General features: G+C 43.8%; 1 protein-coding gene across 4 annotated transcripts in view; it reads left to right on the forward strand.

The window, feature by feature from the left end:
- The window catches only part of LOC139276309 (TSC22 domain family protein 1-like), a 307,775-nt gene that overhangs the window by 183,656 nt on the left and 96,921 nt on the right, over positions 1–27,198 (forward strand). Inside the window, exon 1 of one of the 4 annotated variants that reach the window (XM_070894109.1) lies at positions 26,778–27,090. The exons of the other annotated variants lie outside the window; for them this stretch is intronic. Within the exon in view, the coding sequence (XP_070750210.1) occupies positions 26,984–27,090 (107 nt within the window). The 5' untranslated portion in view covers positions 26,778–26,983. Of the gene's footprint in view, positions 1–26,777; positions 27,091–27,198 lie in introns of those variants that run through there. 4 annotated transcript variants of the gene reach the window in all.

Genomic DNA, 27,198 nt, shown 5'->3' on the forward strand with positions numbered 1-27,198 from the left:
CCTCTCTCGCGCGCCCCCCCCTCTCTCGCGCGCCCCCCCCTCTCTCTCGCGCGCCCCCCCTCTCTCGCGCGCCCCCCCTCTCTCGCGCGCCCCCCCCTCTCTCGCGCCCCCCCTCTCTCGCGCGCCCCCCTCTCTCGCGCGCCCCCCCCTCTCTCGCGCGCCCCCCCCTCTCTCGCGCGCCCCCCCCCTCTCTCGCGCGCCCCCCCCTCTCTCGCGCGCCCCCCCCCTCTCTCGCGCGCCCCCCCCTCTCTCGCGCGCCCCCCCCCTCTCTCGCGCGCCCCCCCTCTCTCGCGCGCCCCCCCCTCTCTCGCGCGCCCCCCCCTCTCTCGCGCGCCCCCCCCTCTCTCGCGCGCCCCCCCCCTCTCTCGCGCCCCCCCCCTCTCTCGCGCGCCCCCCCCTCTCTCGCGCGCCCCCCTCTCTCGCGCGCCCCCCCTCTCTCGCGCGCCCCCCCTCTCTCGCGCGCCCCCCCCTCTCTCGCGCGCCCCCCCCTCTCTCGCGCGCCCCCCCCTCTCTCGCGCGCGCCCCCCTCTCTCGCGCGCGCCCCCCCCTCCCCCGCCCCCCTCACTTTCCTCCCTCCCTTCCCCTCCCCCTCCTCTTTCCCTCCTCCTCCTCCCTCCCCCCTTCCCTTCCTCCCCTCCCTTCCTCCCTCCCTTCCTTCCCCCCTTCCTTCGCTTTCCCCCATTCCCCTTCCCCTTCCCCATTCCCGCTTTCCCCCATTTCCCCGCTTTCCCCCATTTCCCCGCTTTCCCCCATTTCCCCCATTTCCCCGCTTTCCCCCATTTCCCGCTTTCCCCCATTTCCCCGCTTTCCCCCATTTCCCCGCTTTCCCCCATTTCCCCGCTTTCCCCCCATTTCCCCGCTTTCCCCCCATTTCCCCGCTTTCCCCCCATTTCCCCGCTTTCCCCCCATTTCCCCGCTTTCCCCCCATTTCCCCGCTTTCCCCCCATTTCCCCGCTTTCCCCCCATTTCCCCGCTTTCCCCCATTTCCCCGCTTTCCCCCCATTTCCCCGCTTTCCCCCCATTTCCCCGCTTTCCCCCCATTTCCCCGCTTTTCCCCCATTTCCCCGCTTTTCCCCCATTTCCCCGCTTTCCCCTTTCCTTTCCCTTTGCCCGCTCTCCCCTTTGCCTGCTCTCCCTTTCCCTTTCCCCGCTCTCCCTTTCCCTTTCCCCGCTCTCCCTTTCCCTTTCCCTTTCCCCTCTCTCCCTTTCCCTTTCCCTTTCCCCGCTTTCCCGTTCCCTTTCTCCGCTCTCCCTTTCCCTTTCCCCGCTCTCCCTTTCCCTTTCCCCTCCTATTCCTCCTCTCCCTCCTCTGTCAGAAACACAGACACTGACAGAGACACACTGGGGGCCCCGTCCCAGCACGCTGTTGGAGGGTTCCCGGTGCTGCAGTAGGTGAGTAGAAACAAAATTTTTTATTTATTGATTTTTTAAATTATTATTTTTAACTTTTTTTTGATTTATTCATTTATTTATTATTGATGGCTCTTTATTTGTAAAAGTGAAGTGTTTAATGTTTGTAAACCCCCCTTCGCCCCCCCCCCCCCAATCTCTCATTCCCTACGCCTGATTTCTAAGTGTAGGCAAGGTTTTTCCTGAGCGTACAAAAATCTACACGTACTCCATTCTAAGTTAGTTTGGAGTAAGTTTTCGCTGCCTAAACTTGAAAAACAGGCGTAAGTGGCTGGACACGCCCCCTTTTGAAAAATTTGTTCTAAAATGAAACTATTCTAACTCACTAGAACTGGAGTAAACTAAATGCCGAGAATTGCAATTTCTCAGATGCTCCATTCTAAACTAGTTGCTCAAAAAAAATAGGAGCAACTCAGGCCGAAACTTGAGCCCATATGAGAGGACAAATAATTATTATCACACTGAAAAAATTGATTTACTTATCGTGGCTGGTCTCAGAGCAGGGAAAGGTACCTGTTTGAGTGATGTGGGATGTGTCAGCCTTATACCAGCTTTTCTGTTGCATCCTGGATGACTCTTCTGACTCTCCAATGCAATTATAAAGTTCAGTACTAATTGGAATTGTGCTGAGTTGCATTTCAGTGCTGAGGTTGGCATTCAAGCGGCAGCTAGCTGGAAGCAGACTTTTCCAATATCAGCAGGTTTTCTCTTGCTCGCAGACGCAACATGGGGAGTCTTTGAAGTTGCTGTTTTATGTACAAACCAAACCATTCTCTCTCGATGAGAAAGAAGTCGCTGCCGTGCCAATCTCCCCACTCAAGCATCTCTTTAGACTAAAGAGAATAATTCCCTACACTTAAGTACCGAAAGCCCATTCAGGATTTGCGTAGTCACTATTAGCAGACGGTTTAGCGTGAGTGCATGTCAGGTTAACCATGTTCATCAGTTGCAACAAGGACATCGCATTGGACAGGAGAATCGGCTTGTTTGACATTTGTGCAATCTTTTGTATACAGTGTTTTGTGATGTATAAAATTTAATTTTGAATTTTGAATTTTATTTTTTTTAAAGTCTGCTTTTTCAAATTTCTGTTGGGTGGAAGTGAAAGCAGAATTTCAGTTCTGTATGTTGCCCTCTTAAGTTATAGTGTTGATGCCATGGAACTCTTTAGTACTACTGGTTTGGGGTAATAATACAGAGCAGCTATGAGTTCCTTTGCAGAGTTGAAGTGGCAGGTGCAAATGTAGTCATTAGATCACTTTACTACATGACTGACTTTCCATCTACTTTTACTGGAGGTCTTCCATCAGAATCTGTTCATTCAAAGCTTATATTTTCTAACACGTTAATTGGAATTCACTGCCTGAAAGGGTGGTGGAAGCAGATTCAGTCGTAACTTTCAAAGGGGAATTGGATAAATGCTTCTAAAGGAAATGTTTGCAGGGCGATTGGAATAGAGGGACTAATTTGGATAGTGCTTTCTAAGAGCCGGCACAGGCACAGTGGGCTGAATGGCCTCCTTCAATGCTGGACGATTCTATGAATTCAGGGATGCATTTGCAGTGTCCTGAATTACATAATAGATTATTTCTACTGTTGGCATTGTAGTCACATACTTGGTTTTATAGTTACCTCCGTCATTTCCAAAATATCCAAACTTGAGCCGCTCTCGATAACCCATGGCTTTATTTACATTTTTATATAACTGCACATTCTCCCTTTTCAGCTTAACCTTTGGTGTTTCCTTTGTCACCGATTCTAGTTATCAGGGCAGCAATCTGCTCAGGAATCAATCAAAGCATTTAATTGCATCTTTTAAACAGCCTGCATCTTTGCCTTGAAGCTTCTAAATACCACTTGTTAACTCTTGCAAGCCATCATGCATCCATCTCAACATCCATTGCCTTTTTGTCTTTCAGCTTCCATTATCAATTACTCATTATCTGTATGTGTTCTCCTGTCAGTCTGCAGTGCTAGACTATTTAACAAAATTTGGCCCAGTTTATTCATGTAAAATGTACCATCTGTCAGATATTTTCTTTACCTTATTGTCAAATCTTACAAAATTATTTCCTGAAATATTTAAGCCAGCAGGATTCTTGGTTGGTAGCGAAATTTTCTGTTGCAATCTGTCAGTCTGGATTTTATATATCAGGAGCTGTATACGGCAATCCATCGGCAGCCTTGTTTTCTGATGCATAGGTACCTGATTTTTGTTGTACTTGGGTCTCTTGTCATCTTCTGTTAGAAATATAATTGAACCTGAATGGATATTCTCATTCGAATCAAACTTTTCACTTGTTCAGAGATCTGGATCATTTCTAAGAATAGTAATACATCTTGCTTATCTGGCCATTATCGCCTATTGTCCTTAATTCTTGATAATCGCTTAGCTCAGCAGGCCACTCTGGGAGGATATTGCCGCAGAAGTTGACCTTAATCTGTGCTCTGGCAATATTGGTTTGTTGCATTGTGTCCAACTTCATCATTCTTCTATTTGCCACGTCCCATCCTGATTGCCTTTGCTTAATTGAAATTGATGGTTCTGATTCTGATATTGTCTCCAACCTGAGAATTTGCATTTGGGACCCTCTGGCCTTTTCAGCTGTGGCCTGCATGATCTATTTGGAGTCCTTGATTTCTATTGCTGAATTGGATTGCTGCTTGGTATTGTGACTGGTATTTCAGATTACTTGCTTTACAATAGTTCTGGTTCATTTTTTTGAGCTTTTTGTAGTGAAGCTGTTACCTCATGTCACTCATTCTGTAATTATGTAAGTACCCCATTAATGGCATTAACATTAGCTGGAGGGTTGTACTTTACAAATCTTCAGAGCATCCTCCATGCTTGTACCTTCTCCCTCTGGGGAATAGCTTGAGGAATTTTCACTTATTTGGAAGAGTAATCTTTCTTGAAAATTGAAAAATACATCATTTGAAACATTCCAGCAAAGGCTCTCTCTGCAAAGTATATGCAATATATTTTCCAATAAGAAGTGTTTAGGATCTTTGGTCCTATGTTTTGTATTGCATGCTGAAAGAGTTGCCTCATCTACATTTTTAAACCTACTATATTCTCTTCAATAACTCATGCAGCTTTACATATGTCAGCATCTTTATACATCCAAGGGCCATCAAAGTGAGAGACAGAAATTAAGGTTTTTTTTACTTTTCGTATATATGTATATTCAATTCCTTTTTTAAAGTTACTACTGAATCGTTTTCCATCATTCTTTCAGGTAGTGCATTCCAGATCATCATAACTACCATAAAAAGTATTTTTCTTCCCCTCTGGTTCTTTTGTCAATTATCTTAAATCTGTATCTGCCTGGTTACCAACCCATCCACCAGTGGAAATAATTCCTCTTTATTTACTTATTTAAACCCTCAGAATTTTTAACATCGCTATTACATCTCACCTCAACCTTCTCTGCTCTAAGGAAAACAATCCCAGCTTCTCTAGTCTCTCCACATAACTCAAGTCCCTCATCTATTCTGTGTTTTTCAATGGCCATAGTTATCATGTGTTGACTCTCGAGGGGCCAGTTCTGCTGCACTGAATGTTAATTGTTGCGTAACTTTTAAAGACTCTGCCATTTTACTGTCAACCTTTGGATCATATCATATATTCTGACTCTCTGGTAACTTCTACTTTCTCAGCTTCTTTTGACATTGTGCTAATTGCTTATCTTTTCCTTGTAATTCTGTCTTCCTTTGCTGGAGTTCCTTGTCCCTTTGCATAAATTGATTTATTTCTTAGTGTTCTGTTTCCTCTGGCCAAACTCTGCTTAACTTTTGGATTTGAAGTACATAACCATGAGAAGAGAAGAACATTAGATTAGTCTTTCCATTTTCAAACTTTTTATGGATTGAAAATTCAGTGTCCGGTGTGGCTCAGTTAGTAGCACCCTCGCCTCTGAGTCAGAAGGTTGTGGGCTCAAGTCCCACTCCAGAGTCTTGAGCACAAAAATCTAGACTGACATTCCAGTGCAGTGCTGGGTCTACCGTATTTCAGATGAGACGTCCAAATGGACATAAAAGATCCCATGGCACTATTTTGAAGAAGAGCAGGGGAGTTATTCCACATGTCCTGGCCAATATTTATCCCTCAATCAACATAACGAAAACCGATTATTTGGTCATTATCATATTACTGTTTGTGGGAGCTTGCTGTGCGCAAATTGACTGCCGCGTTTCCTACACTGCAGCAGTGACTACACTTCAGAAAGTACTTCATTGTCTGTAAAGCGCTTTGGGACGTCCGATGGTCGTGAAAGGCGCTATATAAATGCAAGTATTTTTTTGGTATTTAGTACTCTCCTGTCTTAGCAGCATACAGAAGTTTAAAGATTTCAGCAGATAAAATCTCTAATTGGGATAGTTTTATCAACCATGGTCAACTGTATCAAGTCAACTAAAGGAGCACTGATTTAGGAGGGTTTTTTTGAAGCTTGGAGTCAGCTTACTGCTGATAAAGATCAATGAACGATCACTTGAGCTTGTCTGTGAATAGTATGTGTTGTCTGTCCCAAGTTCACCAGTATTGTTGCCCTTTAGAAAGTAGTTATGCTCTGCTTAATGCATCATCGACGTACACAGACTGTTCAACCATTAACATATTAAGAGATTTTGAAAACTGAATAACTTTAATTGGAACATCACGATACTGATGATCTACAGTTTGATGAATTATATCATAAACATAGTTTGCAAATACTCATTTTACACTTTACAAACTTTACATGATCAGTCCTTGATTTCATACCTTGAGTTCAAATTCCGCTAGCAATTGCACAATTGTCCTTTTTATGGCATAATGGTATCATGAAATTCTTGTCTCTTAAATTCAAATTCCTGCTTCAGGACACCTTAATATGTTGGGATGGCTAAATCCTGGCATTGAGTCCCTGCCCACCCAAAATGTAGCGCAAGTACATTTTAAACACACATCCACATCATATGAGCACTTAAGGTATAGGAAAAGTGAATTCACAATCCCAATACATAAGTAGCTACAATGTTACAGATGAACCCCCCCCTCCTCCCTCATATATTTTCTCACTCACTTAAGTCTTGCATATAGCATGCACTTCCTGTAAGTGTACAGTATTACTTTTTCCAATGCCAGTTTGGTACATGCACTCTTTCCTTGTGAATTAGTGCCATTCCTTCTGCTTCGCCCTGCCCCAAGTGCTTTTTCCTCCAACTTGCTGGTCCGGTTTTCAATCCAATCTAATTCACAGTCCAGCCTCCAATCACACAGGTTATGTTGTCATGTTTCTGCCTGATAGAAAAAGTGCACTAAGCACTTTTATATTTAAAAAAAAAAATTAAATTAGCTCCTGGGTCACGGCCAGGAATGCAGCAATTTGGTGCTTTAATTGGGAGCAGGAGGCCACAGCTGGCTTTCCCAGCACTGAGCTCGGGATTCTCGCATACTTAAAATGCATTGTGTATTTACATAGAAACATAGAAAATAGGTGCAGGAGTAGGCCATTCGGCCCTTCGAGCCTGCACCGCCATTCAATGAGTTCATGGCTGAACATGCAACTTCAGTACCCCATTCCTGCTTTCTCGCCATACCCCTTGATCCCCCTAGTAGTAAGGACTACAACTAACTCCTTTTTGAATATATTTAGTGAATTGGCCTCAACAACTTTCTGTGGTAGAGAATTCCACAGGTTCACCACTGGGTGAAGAAGTTTCTCCTCGTCTCGGTTCTAAATGGCTTACCCCTTATCCTTAGACTGTGACCCCTGGTTATGGACTTCCCCAGCATTCATAAGAACATAAAAACATGGAACAGGAGTAGGCCATCTCGCCCCTCGAGCCTGCTCCGCCACCCAACAAGATCATGGCTGATCTGGCCGTGGACTCAGCTCCACTTACCCGCCCGCTCCCCATAACCCTTAATTCCCTTATTGGTTAAAAATCTATCTTTCTGTGATTTGAATATATTCAATGAGCTAGCCTCAACTGCTTCCTTGGGCAGAGAATTCCACAGATTCACAACCCTCGGAGAAGAAATTCCTTCTCAACTCTGTTTTAAATTGGCTCCCCCGTATTTTGAGGCTGTGCCCCCTAGTTCTAGTCTCCCCGACCAGTGGAAATAACCTCTCTGCCTCTATCCTGTCTATCCCCTTCATTATTTTAAATGTTTCTATAAGATCACCCCTCATCCTTCTGAACTCCGAGTAAAGACCCAGTCTACTCAAAGGTAACCCCTTCATCTCCGGAATCAGCCTAGTGAATCGTCTCTGTACCCCCTCCAAAGCTAGTATATCCTTCCTTAAGTAAGGTGACCAAAACTGCACGCAGTACTCCAGGTACGGCCTCACCAATACCCTGTACAGTTGCAGCAGGACCTCCCTGCTTTTGTGCTCCATCCCTCTCGCAATGAAGGCCAACATTCCATTTGCCTTCCTGATTACCTGCTGCACCTGCAAACTAACTTAAGAGTTTCATGTACAAGGACCCCCAGGTCCCTCTGCACTGCAGCATGTTGTAATTTCTCCCCTTCAAATAATATTCCCTTTTACTGTTTTTTTTTTTCCCCAAGGTGGATGACCTCACATTTTCTGACATTGTATTCCATCTGCCAAACCTTAGCCCATTCGCTTAACCTATCTAAATCTCTTTGCAGCCTCTCTGTGTCCTCTACACAACCCGCTTTCCCACTAATCTGCAAATTTTGTTACACTACACTCTGTCCCCTCTTCCAGGTCATCTATGTATATTGTAAACAGTTGTGGTCCCAGCACTGATCCCTGTGGCACACCACTAACCACCGATTTCCAACCCGAAAAGGACCCATTTATCCCGACTCTCTGCTTTCTGTTCGCCAGCCAATTCTCGATCCATGCTAATACATTTCCTCTGACTCCACGTACCTTTATCTTCTGCAGTAACCTTTTGTGTGGCACCTTATCGAATGCCTTTTGGAAATCTAAATACACCTCTATCCACCATGCTCGTTATATCCTCAAAGAATTCCAGTAAATTAGTTACACATGATTTCCCCTTCATGAATCCATGTTGCGTCTGCTTGATTGCACTATTCCTATCTAGATGTCCCACTATTTCTTCCTTAATGATAGCTTCAAGCATTTTCCCCACTACAGATGTTAAACTAACCGGCCTATAGTTACCTGCCTTTTGTCTGCCCCCTTTTTTAAACAGAAGCGTTACATTAGCTGCTTTCCAATCCGATGGTACCTCCCCAGAGTCCAGACAATTTTGGTAGATTATAACGAATGCATCTGCAATAACTTCCGCCATCTCTTTTAATACCCTGGGATGCATTTCATCAGGACCAGGGGACTTGTCTACCTTCAGTCCCATTAGCCTGTCCAGCCCGTAGTGATAGTGATTGTCTCAATCTGTAATGTACAAGCTTCAAGGCCACCGACTTACAATTGCCACACAAATATGGACACACTTCCATAATTTTGACCCAAAAATACCACGAATACTCTGATAATACGGTGCAATAAAAATGGAATTTCAGTCATTCAATTCCCATAAAGCAGTGGCCTGATTATGTTGTACATTATATGACACAAATCGCATGTCCTCTGACTAATTGCGGCACTGCTGTGGCAGACCTGACAAATTAAAATACATATTTTATTAGATTGGGATTTACGCTTGTGTCTTGGGTTTCCACACACCATGCTCAAATTATGTTTCAAACCATCCTACAGAAACCCACTTCAAAAGATAAAGGTTAAGCCAGGTGATCTGCAAGAGCATAGTATAACTCCAGGTGATCTGCATGTAACTCTTAACAGAGGTATCGGAGACTGAGCCAGGCACATCTATTCAGGTCCGTGGAGAGTAATTTGGGGGCCTGGTATATCACCTTTGTTGAGGCTCATCCCCATATGCTGAGCTTTGTTGCTGTTGCATTCAATTTCAAAATCTGCTGTCAATTATATTCCAATGGAATTTAGGAAACAGGTATTTGTAATTTCCACAATTTAATAAATTATATTATAAGTTCTTTAAAGTTTATTTAACAGGAGAGTACAGGGACAACCCAGATAATGACTGGATAGCTTAATTAAGCTTTTCCAAACAGGCGTGGTATATTCTGCCTGGTTTTATCACGTAAGAAGTTCCAAACTACAATTCTGAATATACAATCTGTATATTCTGGAGCGTCTCGGGCTGCCGTTAGTTAATAAATTAAACAGTCCAATATCAAGTGTGTTTACAAGTAAGCTGCAGGCAAAAGAAAGGAAAAGCAGAAATAAACTGTGGAGCAAGAAGCAGAGAAAATAACTTCAGAATCTATTGGATGGAAACCAGTTTAGTGCAGCAGGAAATCTTCTGAGTCATCAAAGAAGGTAGAACGTTTAGAAGCACCTTATTCTGGTGCCGATGACAGCGAAATGGAGCAGTCCCAGTTTGAGTCCGAAGCTGAAGAAAATTAAGATGGTGGTAATGCTCCGATATATAACTAGTGTAAAAAAAGAGAAAATAGGTGCAGGAGTAGGCTATTCGGCTTTCAAGCCTGCACCACCATTCAATAAGATCATGGCTGATCATTCACCTCATACCCCTTTCCTGCTTTCTCTCCATACCCCTTGATCCCTTTAGCCGTAAGGGCCACATCTAACTCCCTCTTGAATATATCCAATGAACTGGCATCAACAACTCTCTGCGGTAGGGAATTCCACAGGTTAACAACTCTGAGTGAAGAAGTTTCTCCTCATCTCAGTCCTAAATGGCCTACCTCTTATCCTAAGACTGTGTCCCCTGGTTCTGGACTTCCACAACATCGGGAACATTCTTCCCACATCTAACCTGTCCAGTCCCGTCAGAATCTTATATGTTTCTATGAGATCCCCTCTCATCCTTCTAAACTCCAGTGTATAAAGGCCCAGTTGATCCAGTCCTTCCTCATATGTGAGTCCAGCCATCCCGGAAGAGCAAAAAGATGAACATGGGACTACATCATGTTTCTGTTGAGAAAGTTCTTTCAAAAATAGCAACATAGACTTGTGCTTTATAAGTGAAAAATAAAATTCCATCTGCAAAGGGATATCAGAGGAAAGCACTTCTCCCCTCTACTTTTCCTAATGGAGAGAAAATTGAATGTGACTGGAACTGACTGACAGTGACGTGACACATCATGCTGTTTGTTGCATTCTGTGTCGAGTTTTCTTGCAGGATGCAGTAACCCCAAGGTTTTCTTCCAACTTTAGCCATGCCATTTGGGTTGGCTGCAGATCACATCTGGCTCAGCATCCAATTTTGTCTAATCATGTCTGTGAAGCACCGTATGACATTTTTCTACCTTAAAGGTGTTACATAAATGCAAGTTGCTATTGTCTGGTACATTTTTATTGGATTCACCAACGTGTATTAATGCCTTCAGTTTTATCCCGTTTCATTCTTGAATTTGTTTTGAAATGCAGGTGGTTTGATTCCTCCCTCCTCTTTATTATGGTGAAATGTGCTGGCCTACATTTCCACAGGCAAATCTCCTGTCGTCACTCAAATGGCCGTTCTTAATGTATCAACCCTGGCAGTGACAGGTGCTGGAATGCCCCTGTGCCAGGTTCTCTCCTACCCTCTAGTTGATCAGCCAGCTGGCAAAATCCTCACCTAACATTTATACACCTGCTCTTTCACTGGGTAGTGATTTGGGTGATTTGTTTTTCTGTGTGTTCGCCCACCCCTCCCACTCAGCTCAGGAGTTTGGAGGCCAGTTGCATTACGCCAAACAGTAACCCAGCCTGACTCGGCCCAGACCAGCGATTGAACCTAGAATCTTCCTGATCTGAATGTGTCTGTGTCGCACCAAATGGTGCCTTTACCCATTGAGAGATCATAGAATGAGTGGAGCAATAGATGATTTATTTCTACCAGCAAGTTGAAGTCCCAATGGAACGCTTGCTGCTGTCCAAAAATCACTTTTGTCCTATTATTGATTCAAGCTTTAAGTTCTTGCGGTGCACCACAGTTGATGGTAGGGTGGCAATCTTGAAGAAACTTTGGGTTATTTGCCACGATTACGACTCCAGTATTCTGCTGTTCCGTCTGCCTTGCGCTGGAATGTTGCAGTTGAGCCTGACTGGCTATAGTGAAAGCCCATCTCTTGCTCCAGGCTTCACTGCACCATTGTCTGTAGACTTCTCCCTGGCATTCTGTTAAATGCAGACTGAGCCAGCTTTCCTGGAGCACACAGGCTATGTGTACAACTGTACATTTTTCCTGAGCAGTAATTGTGTGCAACTCACCAAGCTGGGGATCCTACGATATTCAACCAATACACTTCAGTGTTCTGCATTCATTTTAGTAAACGGACTAATTCCACTGCTTTGCGGAACTTCACAGACTCTTCAATGAATGCAGCCTTTGGAAAGTATGTGGCCCCTAGCTGTGGGGAATCTGTGACTTATCTCTCAGCACTTTGTTTTATACACTATTTTCAAGCTTTTCTATTTTCCCAGTAACTGCCAGCATCATTTTTATGTGACAACTGTCCTTGATGGAGTTGTCTCCGACTCTACTTTTCTGCTATGCCAGCTAATTCAATCTACTCTTGCTACTTTGTTTCTTTGGATTTAAAAAAAAATCTCAAATTTTGAATTAAGCTATGTAAATAACACAGCGGTGAGAATCTGAAGTTTATAAAATGTAATTAAGCAATTTTGAATTGAGAAGTGGCCTCCATACAGAAAAGGGCCAATGTTTAGACCAGGGATAAAAATGTAGGCCAGCAATTTGAAAATTGTTGAACAGGCTATATTTGAACACCATGACCGCCACTGTTTTGGTTAACTTGTTCTTTTTATTATTTGGGTTGGTAGATGACACCAGGTATTGCTATAACATTATAGTCTGGCTCACTAGAATTTCCACCTAGTTATATTGTGTTTTGCAGACTAGATTAGATCCCAGAATTGATCTATAATAATTTTTTTTTTTGTGTGTTTGTACACTTCACTCTTGATTTAAAATATATACAAACACCAATCTTGGATTATTATCATAGTGGTACTGCTTTTTGAGCATACATACTCAATAACTTGTCTAAGTTCCCTTCCTCCTCCAATGCTGTCTCTCCCCTCGCACCCCCCCCCCCCATTGCTTTTCCATATCCCCTGCACCTGCCTCGTTATACCAACCTCTGCTATGTTGCTGTTTAAGTTTAATTATTACATTTGTGCTAACTTCAGTATTTGAGGAGGCAGATTGTGTAGAGCGGGTTGTATTTTGAGCACTTGACCCAGCAGTTCCACTTCATCTGTCTGTGCAGATTCAAAATACTGAACCCACTCAAACCCGTTTGCAGTGGTATACCCATGACGTTCAGTCATTCCATTTGTATCCTGCAACAGCTTTTCTACAATCGCTTTAGCTCCTTTTCTTGATTAGTGCACACATCAGCGGTTCTGAACGGATGAAAAAAATGTCATATGTCAACGATGAAAGATTATCAAGTCTCCAGTGCTGCAACAAGCAATTCATGTTTGAAATGAGGTGCAAATGTGAACATATCTCCATGTTTTTTTGCCATTAACTGGAAACAATTAGGATATGCAATCCAGGAATCCTCTATCCAGAAGACTCTAGCCATTTTAATGACCCCAAAAGCCTAGACTAACAGCGAGAACAGAATTCATCCAATCAGCAGGCGCACTGCTGCCCGTGCTGTTGAGATTAGATGAAGAGGAGCCATGCAGGTGGTTGAGAAAAGAAGCCATAACTGATAAGAGAAAGAGAAACTAGGTAAGAGAGAATAGAGAGATGCAGGTGAATGAAACTGGGGCAATATAAAGGACCCCTCAGAAAAAACTGTTGACAAGTGAGGAATGGGGTGAAGTGGAGTTTGGAAGTCTGCCCGTAGGTGTGGTGTGAGCAGGAGCTGGGGCAGTGCTAAATGCACCAGAAGTTTTTTTAAAAAAGACATGTTGGAACAATATATTTAAATACTTAATTAGATTGTATTGGCTTGATAATATAGGGAGCTTGAGGTGTGGCACTTCTGTTCGGTAATGAATCATGAAGCTTGAAAACATGAAAAGGAGAAGGCTGGGAGATCCAAATAGCAATATAACCGGCATCCTGGACAATTGAGTCCCAAACTCTCCATCATCATCATCATAGGCAGTCCCTTGGAATCGAGGAAGACTTGCTTCCACTCTTAGCATGAGATCTTAGGTGGCTGTACAGTCCAATACGAGAACCACAGTCTCTGTCACAGGTCGGATAGATAGTCATTGAGGGGAAAGGATGGGCAGGGAGCCTGGTTTGCTGCACGCTCCTTCCACTGCCTGTGCTTGATTTCTGCATGCTTTCGACGACGATACTCGAGGAGCTCAGCGCCCTCCCAAATGCACTTCCTCCAGACTTTCAGGATTATTACTGGTAACCAGGATTGCTAACCCAGCAGGATGACGCATTTTCTGGTCCTCCTGTGTCCACAACTCTGCCTTCCTTTCCCTCCCCACCCCACAGTCCCCCTCAGTGTTTCTTTCCTTTCTTTCCCCTCTCCCTCATCCCCTCCTCCTCCCTTGCTCTCTCTGACTACCCCATTCCTGAGACACTTCAACTGCCAACATTAGGCAAATGTTAAGATATTAAATTTATGATTAAAACAGAAGCTGGATTGCAAACCCAGTTTCATGCTTCACCTCCATGTTTTCCTTCTGTTTTCTCCCTCTACCACTTTTGTCCCCTCTCATTTTCTCTCTGGCTGGCTTCTGCTCCAACCAGCAGTGTCCTACAGCAACAGAAAGGCTTGCTTCCCATTTGAACTTAAACACAGGTATGTGGAGCAGGTAGTCAGCCTGGCTGGGGAGCTTCTCTCAAGGTCCATCGTCTGATTGCCGAGGCTCAAGGGCTGAGTCTCCAGCACCCCAATCAGCTGATATTCCTGTTACTGTCCTGCAAACAACAACCACGCAATGAGGGAAAAATGCTGCTCACCTTATAGCTTTTATTTTGCTCTTTGGCCATTGGCTCCTGTAGTGTGGGTCTCGCACAACTACAGACCTGTCAGGTTGGTTTAGACCAGTGGTGAAGAAGACGACATTTTTCACTGGGTCTGACTGTGTCACTGATTTTTATTGGAGCTAATCAGGATCTCATTGTGCATGCTTGTTCCAGTTGACTTTATATTGATGTCAGTGCTCCACACATGGAGTAAATGACCGGTCGCACGTTACAAAAACAAACGCGGGAGTGTTGCTCGTAGCTTTTGTCCCAAGGCTTGGGCCGCAATGCGAAAGCAGCACGAATCACTTCCTCCAGTCAGCAGAGAGTTATCAGCTGAAATGTCCCGTCCCACAAACACAACAAACTTGAAATGAGAGAGTAAAGAGAAAGCCTTTGTCGTTGCTTATCATGCAAATGCAGCAGTCCCTGGCCTGCTTCTGTGCCACAAACATCTTATTGCCAAACTACTATGTGTCTTAAACCCAGCCCCACTTCCTTAATCCAGAGCTGTGTGTGAAAGAGACTCGGACATGGCGTACTTAACCTGTTTGTGAAGTAACTGGCTGCTTGGTGTGTTCTGGCCAGTCAGCACTTGGGCTGGCTCATGCTGTGACAATTGGTTTGCTGCGCCAAGGCCAAAAATGGTGCACATTTGGGAGTTTTCCCCAGAAAAACTTATTAAGTAAAATAATTCCCTTTGCTGCCAAAGGAGATATTCTCAGCTCCAAAAACAGGCTCGAGAAGATATGCTAAACCTTTTAACTCTCAACTTTGTGCAATGATGCACACCCACCAATTAAGGTTGCCAATCCTCCTGAATTGTCCTACCCTTCCTAGAATGGAAGACTGATCTCCCGGGCACTGTTGCTGGCAGCCTGTGTGAAAAGGACCATGCCTGTGAGACTGTACTATTTGCACAGTGAAGTCAGCTCGGGTTTAGTCGAATCTAAAATTAAAAATAGAAAAAATCCAACAAAAAATCACATGATCATGCAGGAGCAAGATTGTTCAGGAATCTCCTGAAATGGAAGATGAATCTCCAGAGTACTGCTGCAGACAACCCAGGAGAATCATAGAAAAATTACGACACAGAAGGAGGCCATTCGGTCCATTGTGTCCGTGCCGGTCGAAAAAGAGCTACCCAGCCAAATCCCTCCTTTCAGCACAAGGTCCGTAGCCCTGTACATTACGGCACTTTAAGTGCACATCCAAGTACATTTTAAATGTGATGAGGGTTTCTGCTTCCACCACCCTTTCAGGCAGTGAGTTTGAGACTTCCACCACCCTCTGGGTGAAGAAATTTTTCCTCATCTCCCTCTAATCCTTCTGCCAACTACTTTAAATCTATGTCCCCTGGTTATTGATCCCTCTGCTAAGGGAAATAAGTCCTTCCTATCCACTCTATCTAGGCTCCTCATAATTTTGTACACCTCAATTAAATCTCCCTTCAGCCTTCTCTGTTCCAAGGAAAACAACCCCAGCCTATCCAATCTTTCCTCATAGCTAAAGTTTTCAAGTCCCGGCAACCTCTTCGTAAATCTCCTCTGCACCTTTTCTAGTGGAATTACATCCTTCCTGTAATGTGGTGACCAGAACTGCATGCAGTACTCTAGCTGTGGCCTAACTAGTGTTGTATATAGTTCTAACATAACCTCCCTGCTCTTGTATTCTCTGCCTCGGTAAAGCATTCTGCATGCCTTTTTAACTACCTTATCAACCTGTCATCCTACCTTTTAAGGATCTGCGGACATATACTTCAAGGTCCCTCTGTTCCTCCACACCGTTCAGTATCATTATTTTGTATATTCCCTTGCCTTGTTGCCCCTCCCCAAATGCATTAACTCACACTTTTCCGGATTAAATTCCACTTGCCACTTTTCTGCCCAACTGACCAATTCATCGACATCTTCCTACAGTCTTAGAGCTTTCCGACTCGCTGTCAACCACGTGGCCAATTTTTGTATCATCTGCAAATTTCTTTATCATGCCCCCTACATTTAAGTCTAAATCATTAATATATACTACAAAAAGTAAGGGACCGAGTACTGAGCATTGTGGAACCCCACTGGAGACAGCCTTCCAGTCACAAAAAAATGTTGCATCGAATTTGCCCTTGGATCCCATGGGCTTTTACTTTTTGGATTAGTCTACCATGTGGGACCTTATCAAAAGCCTTGCTAAAATCCATGTAAACTACATCAAACGCACTGCTCTCATTGACCTTTCTTGTTACCTCCTCAAAGAACTCAATCAAGTTAGTCAGACACGACCTTCCTTAACAAATCCATGCTCACTGTCCTTGGTTAATCTGTGTCTTTCTAAATGAAGGTTTATACTGTCCCTCAGAATTGATTCCAGTAATTTGTCCATCACTGAGGTTAAGCTAACTGGCCTGTAATTGCTCAGTTTATCTCTCCCTCCTTTTTTGAACAATGGTCCAACGTTAGCAGTTCTCCAATCCTCTGGCATAGCTCCTGCAGCCGGGGAGGATTGAAAAATGCTGGTCAGAGCCTCCGCAATTTCCTCCCTTCTTTTAATAGCCTCGGATATATTTCATCTGGTCCTGGTGATTTTATCTACTTTCAAGGATGCTAAACCCCTTAATACTTCCACTCTGACTATGTTTATCCCGTCCAATATTTCACTTTCTTCCTCCTGAACTTCAACATCGGCATCGTCCCCCTTTTTTCTGAAGACAGCCGCAAAGTATTCATTTAGTACCTTGCCCACATCCTCCGCCTCCACACATAGATCACCATTTTGGTCTCTAATGGGCCCCACTCTTTCCTTAGTTATCCTTTTGCTCTTTATATAATTGTAAAACATCTTTGGGTTTTCTTTAATTCTACTTGCCAGTATTTTTTCATGCCCTCTTTTTGCTTTCCTAATTTTCTTCTTCACTTCACCCCTGCACTTTCTATACTCTTGGCTTTCTGCAGTATTGAGCTCAAGTTTATAGGCTTCCCTTTTTTGCCTTATAATACTCTATGCACCTTGTCATACAGGGGGCTGTAAATTTGGCAGTTTTTCTTTGTGGGAAAATGTTTTCCCTGAACTCCATATGCCTCCCTCTTGAATGCCTCCCACTGCTCTGGCAGTGATTTACCTTCAAGTAACTGTTTCCAGTCCACATTTGCTAAATCACTTCTCAGTCTAGTAAAATTGGCCTTCCCCCAATTTAGAACCCTTACTCCTGTTTTTTTCTTTATCCTTATCCATAATTATGCAAAAACTAACTGAATTATGTTCACTGCCACAAAAATGCTCACTCACCTGCCCAGCTTCATTCCTGAACACTAAATCCAGAATTGCCCCCCCCCCCCCCATCTCTTGTTGGGCTTGCTACATATTGGCTAAAAAAGTTCTCCAGAATGTAATTGAGGAATTCTGTACCTTTTACACTGATAATATCCAGTTAATATTGGGGTAATTGAAAACTCCCACTATTACTGTGCTATTGTTTTTGTCAAAAGTTTTCCTACAAATTTGCTTTTCTATCTCCCTTGGACTGTTTTGGGGTCTATAATACACTCCTAGCAGTGTAATTGCCCCTTTTTTGTTATTTAGTTCAACTCATATGGCCTCATTTGATGATCCCTCTAAAATATCATCCCTCCTCACATTGTTTTTTTAATCAATACTGCGACCTCCCCTCTCTATCTCGCCTGAAAACCCGGTAAACAGGAATGTTGAGCTGCCATTCCTGCTCTTTTTTCAGCCATGTCTCAGTAATGGCTATAATATAATCCCACATGTCTATCTGTGCTCTCAGCTCATGTGCCTTATTTCCTAGGCTCCTTGCATTAAAGTATATATCATTCAGCATTGTCAAACTGCCTTGCTGACTATTTTCTAGCCTTTGTTTCCTCTGCCTTCCAAACTCTCTCATTTTCTGCCTTCCATTTCCAGCTTGGCTTCTCTCCCTTCTGACAATTCTCTCCGGTTCCCATCCCTCTGCCAAGCCCTCCCCAACAGCACTAGCAAACCCCCGGCGAGGATATTGGTCCCGGGTCTGTTGAGGTGCAACTGGTCCGGCTTGTACAGGTCCCATCTCCCCCAGAAGCAGTCCCAATCCCTCATGAATCTAAAGCCCTCCCTCCTGCACCATCTCGCCAGCCACGTATTCATCCATTCTATTCTTCTATTTCTGTACACACTAGCACGTGGCACCAAATTAATCCGGTGATTACTGTCTTTTGGATCCTGCTTTTTAATATCTCCTAGCTCCCTAAAATCTGCCTGCATCTCTCTTTCTTCCTATGTCATTGGTGCTAATATGGACCACGACTGCTGGTTGTTCACCCTCCCCCCTTAATGTCCTGCAGCCGCTCTGATGTCCTTGACCCTGGCACCAGGGAGACAACATACCATCCACATCTGTGGCTGCAGAAACACCTGTCTGTTCCCTTAACTATCAAATCCCCTACCACTATTGCTCTTCCATTCTTCTTCCTCCCCCCCCCCCCCCCACTTTGTGTAGCTAAGCCATCTGTGGTGCCATGCATTCTCCAGAGGAAGCATCACCCCCAACAATACTCAGAACAGAATACTGATTGGAGAGTGAGATGCACTCGGGACCCCTGCACTACCTGCCTGGTCCTCCCCTTCTCTCTGGTGGTCACCCATTTCCAATCTGCCTGCACATTCTTAAGCTGCGGGATGTCCACCTCTAGAAACGTGCTATCCATGAATTTCTCAGCCTCGTGGATGCACTGCAGTGACTCCAGCTGCTACTCAAGCGGCAAAACATGGATCTCAAGCTGCCGTTGCTGGTGACACTTCCTGCACACGTGGTCGTCCAGCCATGAGAAGCATCCAGGACTTCCCACTTGGCACAGGATGTGCATTCCCTTGGACTGAGCTGCTCTGCCATGCCTTTATTTAATAGACTAAATAGAAATAAACTTAAAACCAAATGTGGAGTTTGCACTTTGCATTCGTGGTTTGTGCTTGGGTACTTCCTTCACCTGCTTACGGCCTCCCAGCTCTCTGAACTACTCGCGTGACAGTTGCTAGCGCAAAACCGCAAGCAAAGACCCTCCATTTCAGGGGACCCCACCTTTAGAAGTAATATTTGCAAATAATTAACTTATGTAATCTAACCTCCAGGAATATATCCAACCAGAGTTGGCAACCCGACCAGCACTATGAAGGATCAGCCCCCACCCACTATCATACTAGGTGGTTCGAGATGGTGGATGGTGAATTTCAATAGATGTGCTTTCTAGGTCCTATTGGTGGGTATTGACAGGGCACAGCTGAGAAAATCTCTGGTCCGAGATAAGAGAGAGGCAAAACTTTACATTCCCTTATGTAACATGTACTCGTGTAACTTTTCACTTCATTGCCTCCAAATGTTGCTTCATTTCAAGTTCATCATTCCTCTGCAGCTGAATGGCACTGCTGACAAACAAAATGTGACTTCAGCGATCAGAAAGCTGGGTGGACACTTTTTTTCCCATCAGAAACTTTGACCCAGTAAGGCTGTGCTGTTGACAAGGGTGCTGCGGGGCAGGCGGGCGGGGCTTCCTCTTGCATTCTACGGGACTTTGAATTTGTTTTCTGTTTTGATTGTTCTTATAGCAAAGCCAGTATTTTAGTTCTGATGCTGGAAAACACAGGCACAACTGAGGGAAAGAAAGGGAAAGTGGTCAAGAAACCCACTCAAATCTGGAGGCTTGAAACCTGATCCCCGTATCACGCCAAGATTTTATATTTGCATTTTAGCCCTAATAATGTATTTTATTTGGTCTTTGCTCTGAACTTAATTTAAAATATAATTATAAAAGTGAAAAAACTGGATCAATGTTTTTTTCATTCACTGGATGTGGGTGTGGGTGGTGGTGAGCCACCGCCTTGAATCACTGCAGGCCATGTGGTGAACGTACTTCTACAGTGCTGTTGGGTTGGGAGTTCCAGGAATTTGACAACGTGACGATGAAGGAACGCCAATATACTTCCAAGTCAGGATGGTGTGTGATGTGGAGGGGAACTTGGAGGTGATCGTGTTCCCATGCGCCTGTTGCCCTTGTCCTTCGAGGTGATAGAGGACCTGGGTTTGGGAGCATCTGTAATGCCAAGAGATAGGTTAATGTTTTATTTATGGGCTCTCTCTCCTGATAAAGGGTCCACACCAACTTGCCATTTCTTTCAATTATATCAACTTGAATTGTTTTATGAAGGGCAATGTATATACCTATTTATGGTTATTCAGCATTTCTGGAACCCAAGTACCTCCAGATTTCCTAAATCCACTCCCCACCTTGCCAGTACCAGTGTAAATCATGGCATAACCCGCTCCACAATTCTCTCCTCCTTTAAAGCATTCCTTAAAACCAAGCTCTGACCATGCTTTTGGTCCCTTGTACTAATTAATAATGTCTTATTTGACTTGTCAAATTTTGTTTGATAACACTTCTGTGAAGCACCTTTGTTAAAGGCAATATATAAATGCAAGTTGTTGTATCAGAGAACAGAAAGAGGCCGTTCAGCAGTTGCTAGCTGTTCATCTAGAACTGCCTACATTGTATCGTTTAAGAACATAACATAAGAATTAGGAGCAGCAGGTGGCCATACGGCCACTCGAGCCTGCTCTGCCATTCAATAAGATCATGACTGATCTTCGACCTCAACTCCACTTTCCTACCCTGACCCCCATGTCCCTTAATTCCTTGAGTTCAAATCAGTCTGACTGAGCATCCACAGCACTTTGGGCAGATTCACAACCCTGAGTGAAGAAATTTCTCCTCAAGGGAGAACCAGTGGATGTGGTGTATTTGGACTTTCAAAAAGCTTTTGACAAGGTCCCACACAAGAGATTGTTGTGCAAAATTAAAGCACATGGTATTGGGGGTAATGTATTGACGTGGATAGAGAACTGGTTGGCAGACAGGAAGCAGAGAGTCGGGATTAACGGGTCTTTTTCAGAATGGCAGGCAGTGACTAGTGGGGTGCCGCAGGGCTCAGTGCTGGGACCCCAGCTCTTTACAATATACATCAATGATTTAGATGAAGGAATTGAGTGTAATATCTCCAAGTTTGCAGATGACACTAAGCTGGGTGGCAGTGTGAGCTGTGAGGAGGACGCTAAGAGGCTGCAGGGTGACTTGGACAAGTTAGGTGGGCAAATGCATGGCAGATGCAGTATAATGTGGATAAATGTGAGTTATCCACTTTGGTGGCAAAAACATGAAGGCAGAATATTATCTGAATGGCGGCAGATTAGGAGAAGGGGAAGTGCAACGAGACCTGGGTGTCATGGTACATCAATCATTGAAAGTTGGCATGCAGGTACAGCAGGCGGTGAAGAAGGCAAATGGCACGTTGGCCTTCATACCTAGGGGATTTGAGTATAGGAGCAGAAAGATCTTACTGCAGTTGTACAGGGTCTTGGTGAGGCCTCACCTGGAATATTGTGCTCAGTTTTGGACTCCTAATCTGGGGAAGGACGTTTTTGAAATTGAGGGAGTGCAGCGAAGGTTCACCAGACTGATTCCTGGGATGGCAGGACTGACATATGAGAAGAGACTGGATCGACTGGGCCTGTATTCACTGGAGTTTAGAAGAATGAGAGGGGATCACATAGAAACATATAAAATTCTGACGGGTTTAGACAGGTTAGATGCAGGAAGAATGTTCCCAATGTTGGGGAAGTCCAGAACCAGGGGTCACAGTCCAAGGATAAGGGGTAAGCCATTTAGGACCGAGATGAGGAGGAACTTCGTCACTGAGTTGTGAACCTGTGGAATTCTCTACTGCATAAAGTTGTTGATGCCAGTTCGTTGGATATATTCAAGAGGGAGTTAGATATGGCCCTTGCGGCTAAAGGGATCAAGGGGTATGGAGAGAAAGCAGGAAAGGGGACTGAGGTGAATGATCAGCCATGATCTTATTGAATGGTGGTGCAGGCTCGAAGGGCCGAATGGCCTACTCCTGCACCTGTTTTCTATGTTTCATCTCAGTCTTAAAAGGCTGACCCCTTATCCTAAAACAGCTCCCTAGTTCTAGACTCTCCAACCAGGGGAAACAATCTGTCAGCATCTACCCTGCCAGTCCCCCTCAGAATCTTGTATGTTTCAATGAGATCATCTCTCATTCTTCTGAACTCCAGAGAGTATAGGCCCAGTACACTCAATTTCCCCTCATAGGGCAACCCTCTTATCACAGGGATCATTCTAGTGAACCTTTGTTGCACCTCCTCTAAGGCAAGTATATCCTTCCTTTTTAAATAAGGGAACCAAAACTGTGCACAGTACACCAGGTGTGGTTTCTTCAGAGCCCTCTACAATTGTAGCAAGACTTCCTTACTCATGTACGCCAGCCCTCTAGCAATAAAGGCCAACATGCCATTTGCCTTCCTAATTGCTTGCTGTACGTGCATACTAGCTTTCTGTGTTTCTCTCATTAGGACACCTACATCTCTCTGAACAAGAACATTTATTAATTTCTCATCATTTAAAAAAATTCTGTTTTCTATTCTTCCTACTAAAGTGACTAACCCTACATTATACTCCGTCTGCCACCTTATTGCCTGCTTACTTAACATGTCTATATCTCTTTGCTTCCTGCTCACATCGTACTTTTCCACCTAGCTTTGTATAGTCAGCAAACTTGGATACATTGCTCTCCGTCTCTTCTAAGTTGATAAAGATTTTAAATAGCCGAGACCTAAGCCCTGACCCTTGCAGCACCCCACTTGTTACAGCGTGCCATTCTGAAAATGACCCGTTTATCCCTACTCTGTTTTCTGTCCATTAATCAATCTTTTATCCATGCTAATAACAACAACAACAACAACAACTTGTATTTATATCGCACCTTTAAAGTAGTGAAACGTCCCAAGGCGCTTCACAGGAGTATTATGCGATACAAATTTGACACAGAGCCGTATAAGTAGAAATTAGCGCAGGTGACTAAACTCTTCGTCAAAGAGGTATGTTTTAAGGAGCGTCTTGAAAGAGAGGTGGAGAGGTTTAGGCAGGGAATTCGAGCTTTGGGGCCTAGGCAACAGAAGGCACGGCCACCAATGGTTGAGCGATTATAATCAGGGATGCTCAGGAGGCCATGATTAGAGAAGCGCAAATATCTCGGGGGTTTGTAGGGCTGGAGGAGATTCGAGATAGGGTGGGGCAAGGCCATGAAGGGATTTGAAACTAAGGATGAGAATACCTTACCCCCCAATCCCATGTGCCCTTACCTTAGCTTAATAACCTTTTATTTGGCACCTAATCGAATACCTTTTGGAAATCAAAATATACTGCAAACACTGGTTCCCCTTTATCTAACCAGCTAGTTACATCGTCAAAAAACTCTAATAAATTTGTCAAACACGATTTCCCTTTCCAAAGACCATGTTGACTCTGCGTGATCATATTATGATTTTCTAAGTACCCTGTCACCACTTCTTTCATAATGGATTCCAGCATTTTCCTGATGACTGATAATATTCTTCCTTTTCATATTCTTTAGTTTATTTTTAACTCTGCCTCAATTAGCTATTCCTACAAGCCAGCTAATGCTCTAGGCTCCACACCCTAGAATGCATCTGACAGTGATGCATTTGATGTCAGCACGCAATAGTTACTGGGATAATTTAATCAGAGCTCTAACATTTTATGGAATGAAAAATTTGTTATGGAAGTGGTGTAAATGGCCCAAAGTACAAATTTCATTTCTGTGCATCAGAATGGTCAGTTTCTGAGCACAAGGCGCCAAATGTAAGCCATTTTTATATTTTATGTATATTTTGTGCAGAGATTCAATGAAGACATAAATTGTAAGTGCTACACCAGGTTTTTATTCATACTCCTGGAGTGGAACTTCATGATGTCCTATAGGGAGAAAGTTCGATAGAAAATGTCTGATCTCAAGTCATTAATTTTCCATGTGATCAACTGGGCAGTGTCAGTAAGAGTACAAATATTTGCCTTTAAAACATCGAGAATCGTAACTTGTTTCTCCTTTTTAAAGCTTTACCCCCCCCCCACCCTCCACTCCCCCACTGCTGCCCTCTGAATATTGAGCAGTCCTGGCTAAAATGTTGGGTAGGTGAACCTGCTCCCAGGTTCTGGTAGTGCTGTGCAAGCATGGTCTGGGTTGATAATCTTCTGCTTTCCCTCCCTCTGCACCTCCCTCTGAATGGCGAGATAAGATATTGAGAACATTGTGTACAGACTCGAGCCTCACGGCTCTATGGCACAACATGTTGGTACACCATCGTGCTGTGTCACTAAGGCACTGTGTTCAATGTGCTTAATGTGACTTTATAACTCCAATTTAGTTCCCGTGAAGTAATTGGTGTGTAATGAAGGGTGGCTGTGCACACAGTGTTACCTTGAATTTATTACTTGGTCAACACTACAACCACAATAACACTCCTGTGCTTGTTGGAAAATGTGCTTTTGAAAATAAATCCTGCACTCAAAATGACCATTTTTAATAAATGTAGAACAGTATGTTGGGGATCAGCTGGAGCAGCTGATTTTCCACACAGTGATTATTCAAAAGCCACATACAGCCCCAGGTTAAGCAGTGCAAAGCTAGTTTTAATGGTTTGATATTGAGGGTAACCTGAGAGAAATTGGCTACTGAGGATTGTGTTTATGGATTGAAGTACAACTAATAATGGTAACAAGGTCGTATAGTACCCATTAGTATTTTTTTGAACCACACACATTAAACCACGGTTGTGCGAATTGATGCAAACAGTTCCTCCTGACGGTGACTTGTTTCTCAGTATTTCTCTGGACTTGTCAAATGCAAATCTTTTCCTTCGTACAATGACCATTTAAAAACCATGTCTGTTTTATGGAGGGGCAATGATATGGAGGGGCAATGATAAAACAAAACAAAACTATGCTGTTGATAAAATTTTAAAATCTGATTATCAGTGGATTAAATTTAGAATAATTAATGCTCGGTATCTCCTATCTTTTCCTGGTGTCCTCGATATAGTTTTTGACTGACTGATCTGACATCATATTGTATGGGCAGTTGTAATTTGTCTTTGCAATCTGTCACTACATAAGCCCCTGGATGGTTTGGGACAAAAGAGGAAAGCACAGTCTGGTGCTGAATTCTTAGAATTTGTCAGGTAAGAATGCAATGCTCTGCACTGCGGGGGCCTTTTACGGTTAGTGGCTGAAGGTAGTTATTTTACACAGCGACTCTGCCAAATTATTCAGATTTCCGGTTGACTCCCAAGCGTTCATTTAGAACTCCGTGTGAACAGATTCTGATAGTTGTGTGTTTAGATAGATATTACACCATGGAACTAATCATTTTCTTTCCCTTGAGCTTTGGGTTATCTCTTATTTTCGCCACCTTCTCAAACAGTATCGTTAGCCAAAGGCAGTCTTTACAAGGCTTTACCAGTGAGCTCGAATAAATATGACCTGTTGATTGACATTTCATTAGATTTTGTTTTCTATGTTGCCCTGCTAGTTCAGTAGATAAATATATTGCATGGCGTGTTGCTGAGTCATAAAGATTAAGATGGCCCAGATTTAGTGTCGGCTGTTAACTTGGTGGGCAGGGCGGGAGGCAAAATCAGCTAGGATTCCTGCTTCAGTTCACTGTCCAGTGATGTGCTGGGAAGCATGTGTGTAGACCGGGTTGGATTTGAAATTTCCCCCCTCCATCCCTTCTCTTTTTCCTGTGTGTGTCTAAAATCAATTACTCCATACATTAATTGCACTGGGCTGATGCATAGAGAGGCAGGACCTTCAGGACCAGACATAGAAGTGGACCCCCCCCGAGGGGCAGCACCTCAACCGGAACCCCCTTGGGCCAAAACTCTGCTGGCCGTATCCTAACTCACACCAAGTCCCTTTCACCCAACAACCCTATTCTCGCTGACCTACATTGACTCCTTGTTCAGCAATGCCTCGACTTTAAAATTCTCATCCTGTTTTCAAATCCCTCCATGGCCTCAGCCCTCCCTATCTCTCTAATCTCCTCCAGCCCCACTACCCTCTGAGATCACTGCGCTCCTCCAATTCTGGTCTCTTGCACACCCCCAATTTTCATCGCTCCACTATTGGCAGCTGTGCCTTCAGCTGCCTAGGCCCTACGCTCTGGAATTCCCTCTTTGTTATCTTTACAGTTAGTACTGAGTGTTCTTGAGCATGCACTTCCTTGTTAACTGTTGGGTATCTGTACAGAAATGTACCTGAGCTGAGCAGGAATTAAATAAATTTCATTCACGTCAAAAAGCACTTTGCGTTAAAGGACTTACTATGTCTTGGTTAGTAGGTCTGTGCTCACTGGGTTGTATAATCACTCATCATAAAGATTCTAATCTCTGGTGATGGTTTATGTAACAGTGTGTCAGGTGATCCAAGTCCTGTGATGTCATTGCCTGGCTCTTGTTTTTTTTTTCAGTTGCCAGTATCCAGCTGGGAAAGAGTGTGGAACAATCTTGCGTGTAAGAAGCAAATGAGCTTATCAGTACAGTGAAAACCTGCAGGCATTGCAATGTGTGTATGTGTTATGGACATTACAACCTGCTTGTGTTTTCTGAGCGTACTGTGAAATGCATAGTGCTGTTCCTTAGAGAATGTTGATACCTTGTCTCTCAGAATTAGTCCATTGGAGTGTATTGTGGTGATTTGTCCCTTGGATCATGCAACGTAAGAATTTATCAATGAAAAGTACAGTTCTTCGTGCTCGGGGCCGGGACAGAATGGCCATCAAAGTACTATTTTGGGAGTTGGAACAACATTTGAAGAGGTATTTCTGAAATAGAGTCTTTAAAACCTGCCTGAAAATACAAATATTTTTTTTAATAAATAAATGTTTAGCCATCTCCGTGCAATTCCTTTTTGATGAATCAATATC

Source organism: Pristiophorus japonicus, chromosome 11, assembly GCF_044704955.1.
Source record: "Pristiophorus japonicus isolate sPriJap1 chromosome 11, sPriJap1.hap1, whole genome shotgun sequence".
NCBI classification, from domain to species: Eukaryota; Metazoa; Chordata; class Chondrichthyes; family Pristiophoridae; genus Pristiophorus; species Pristiophorus japonicus.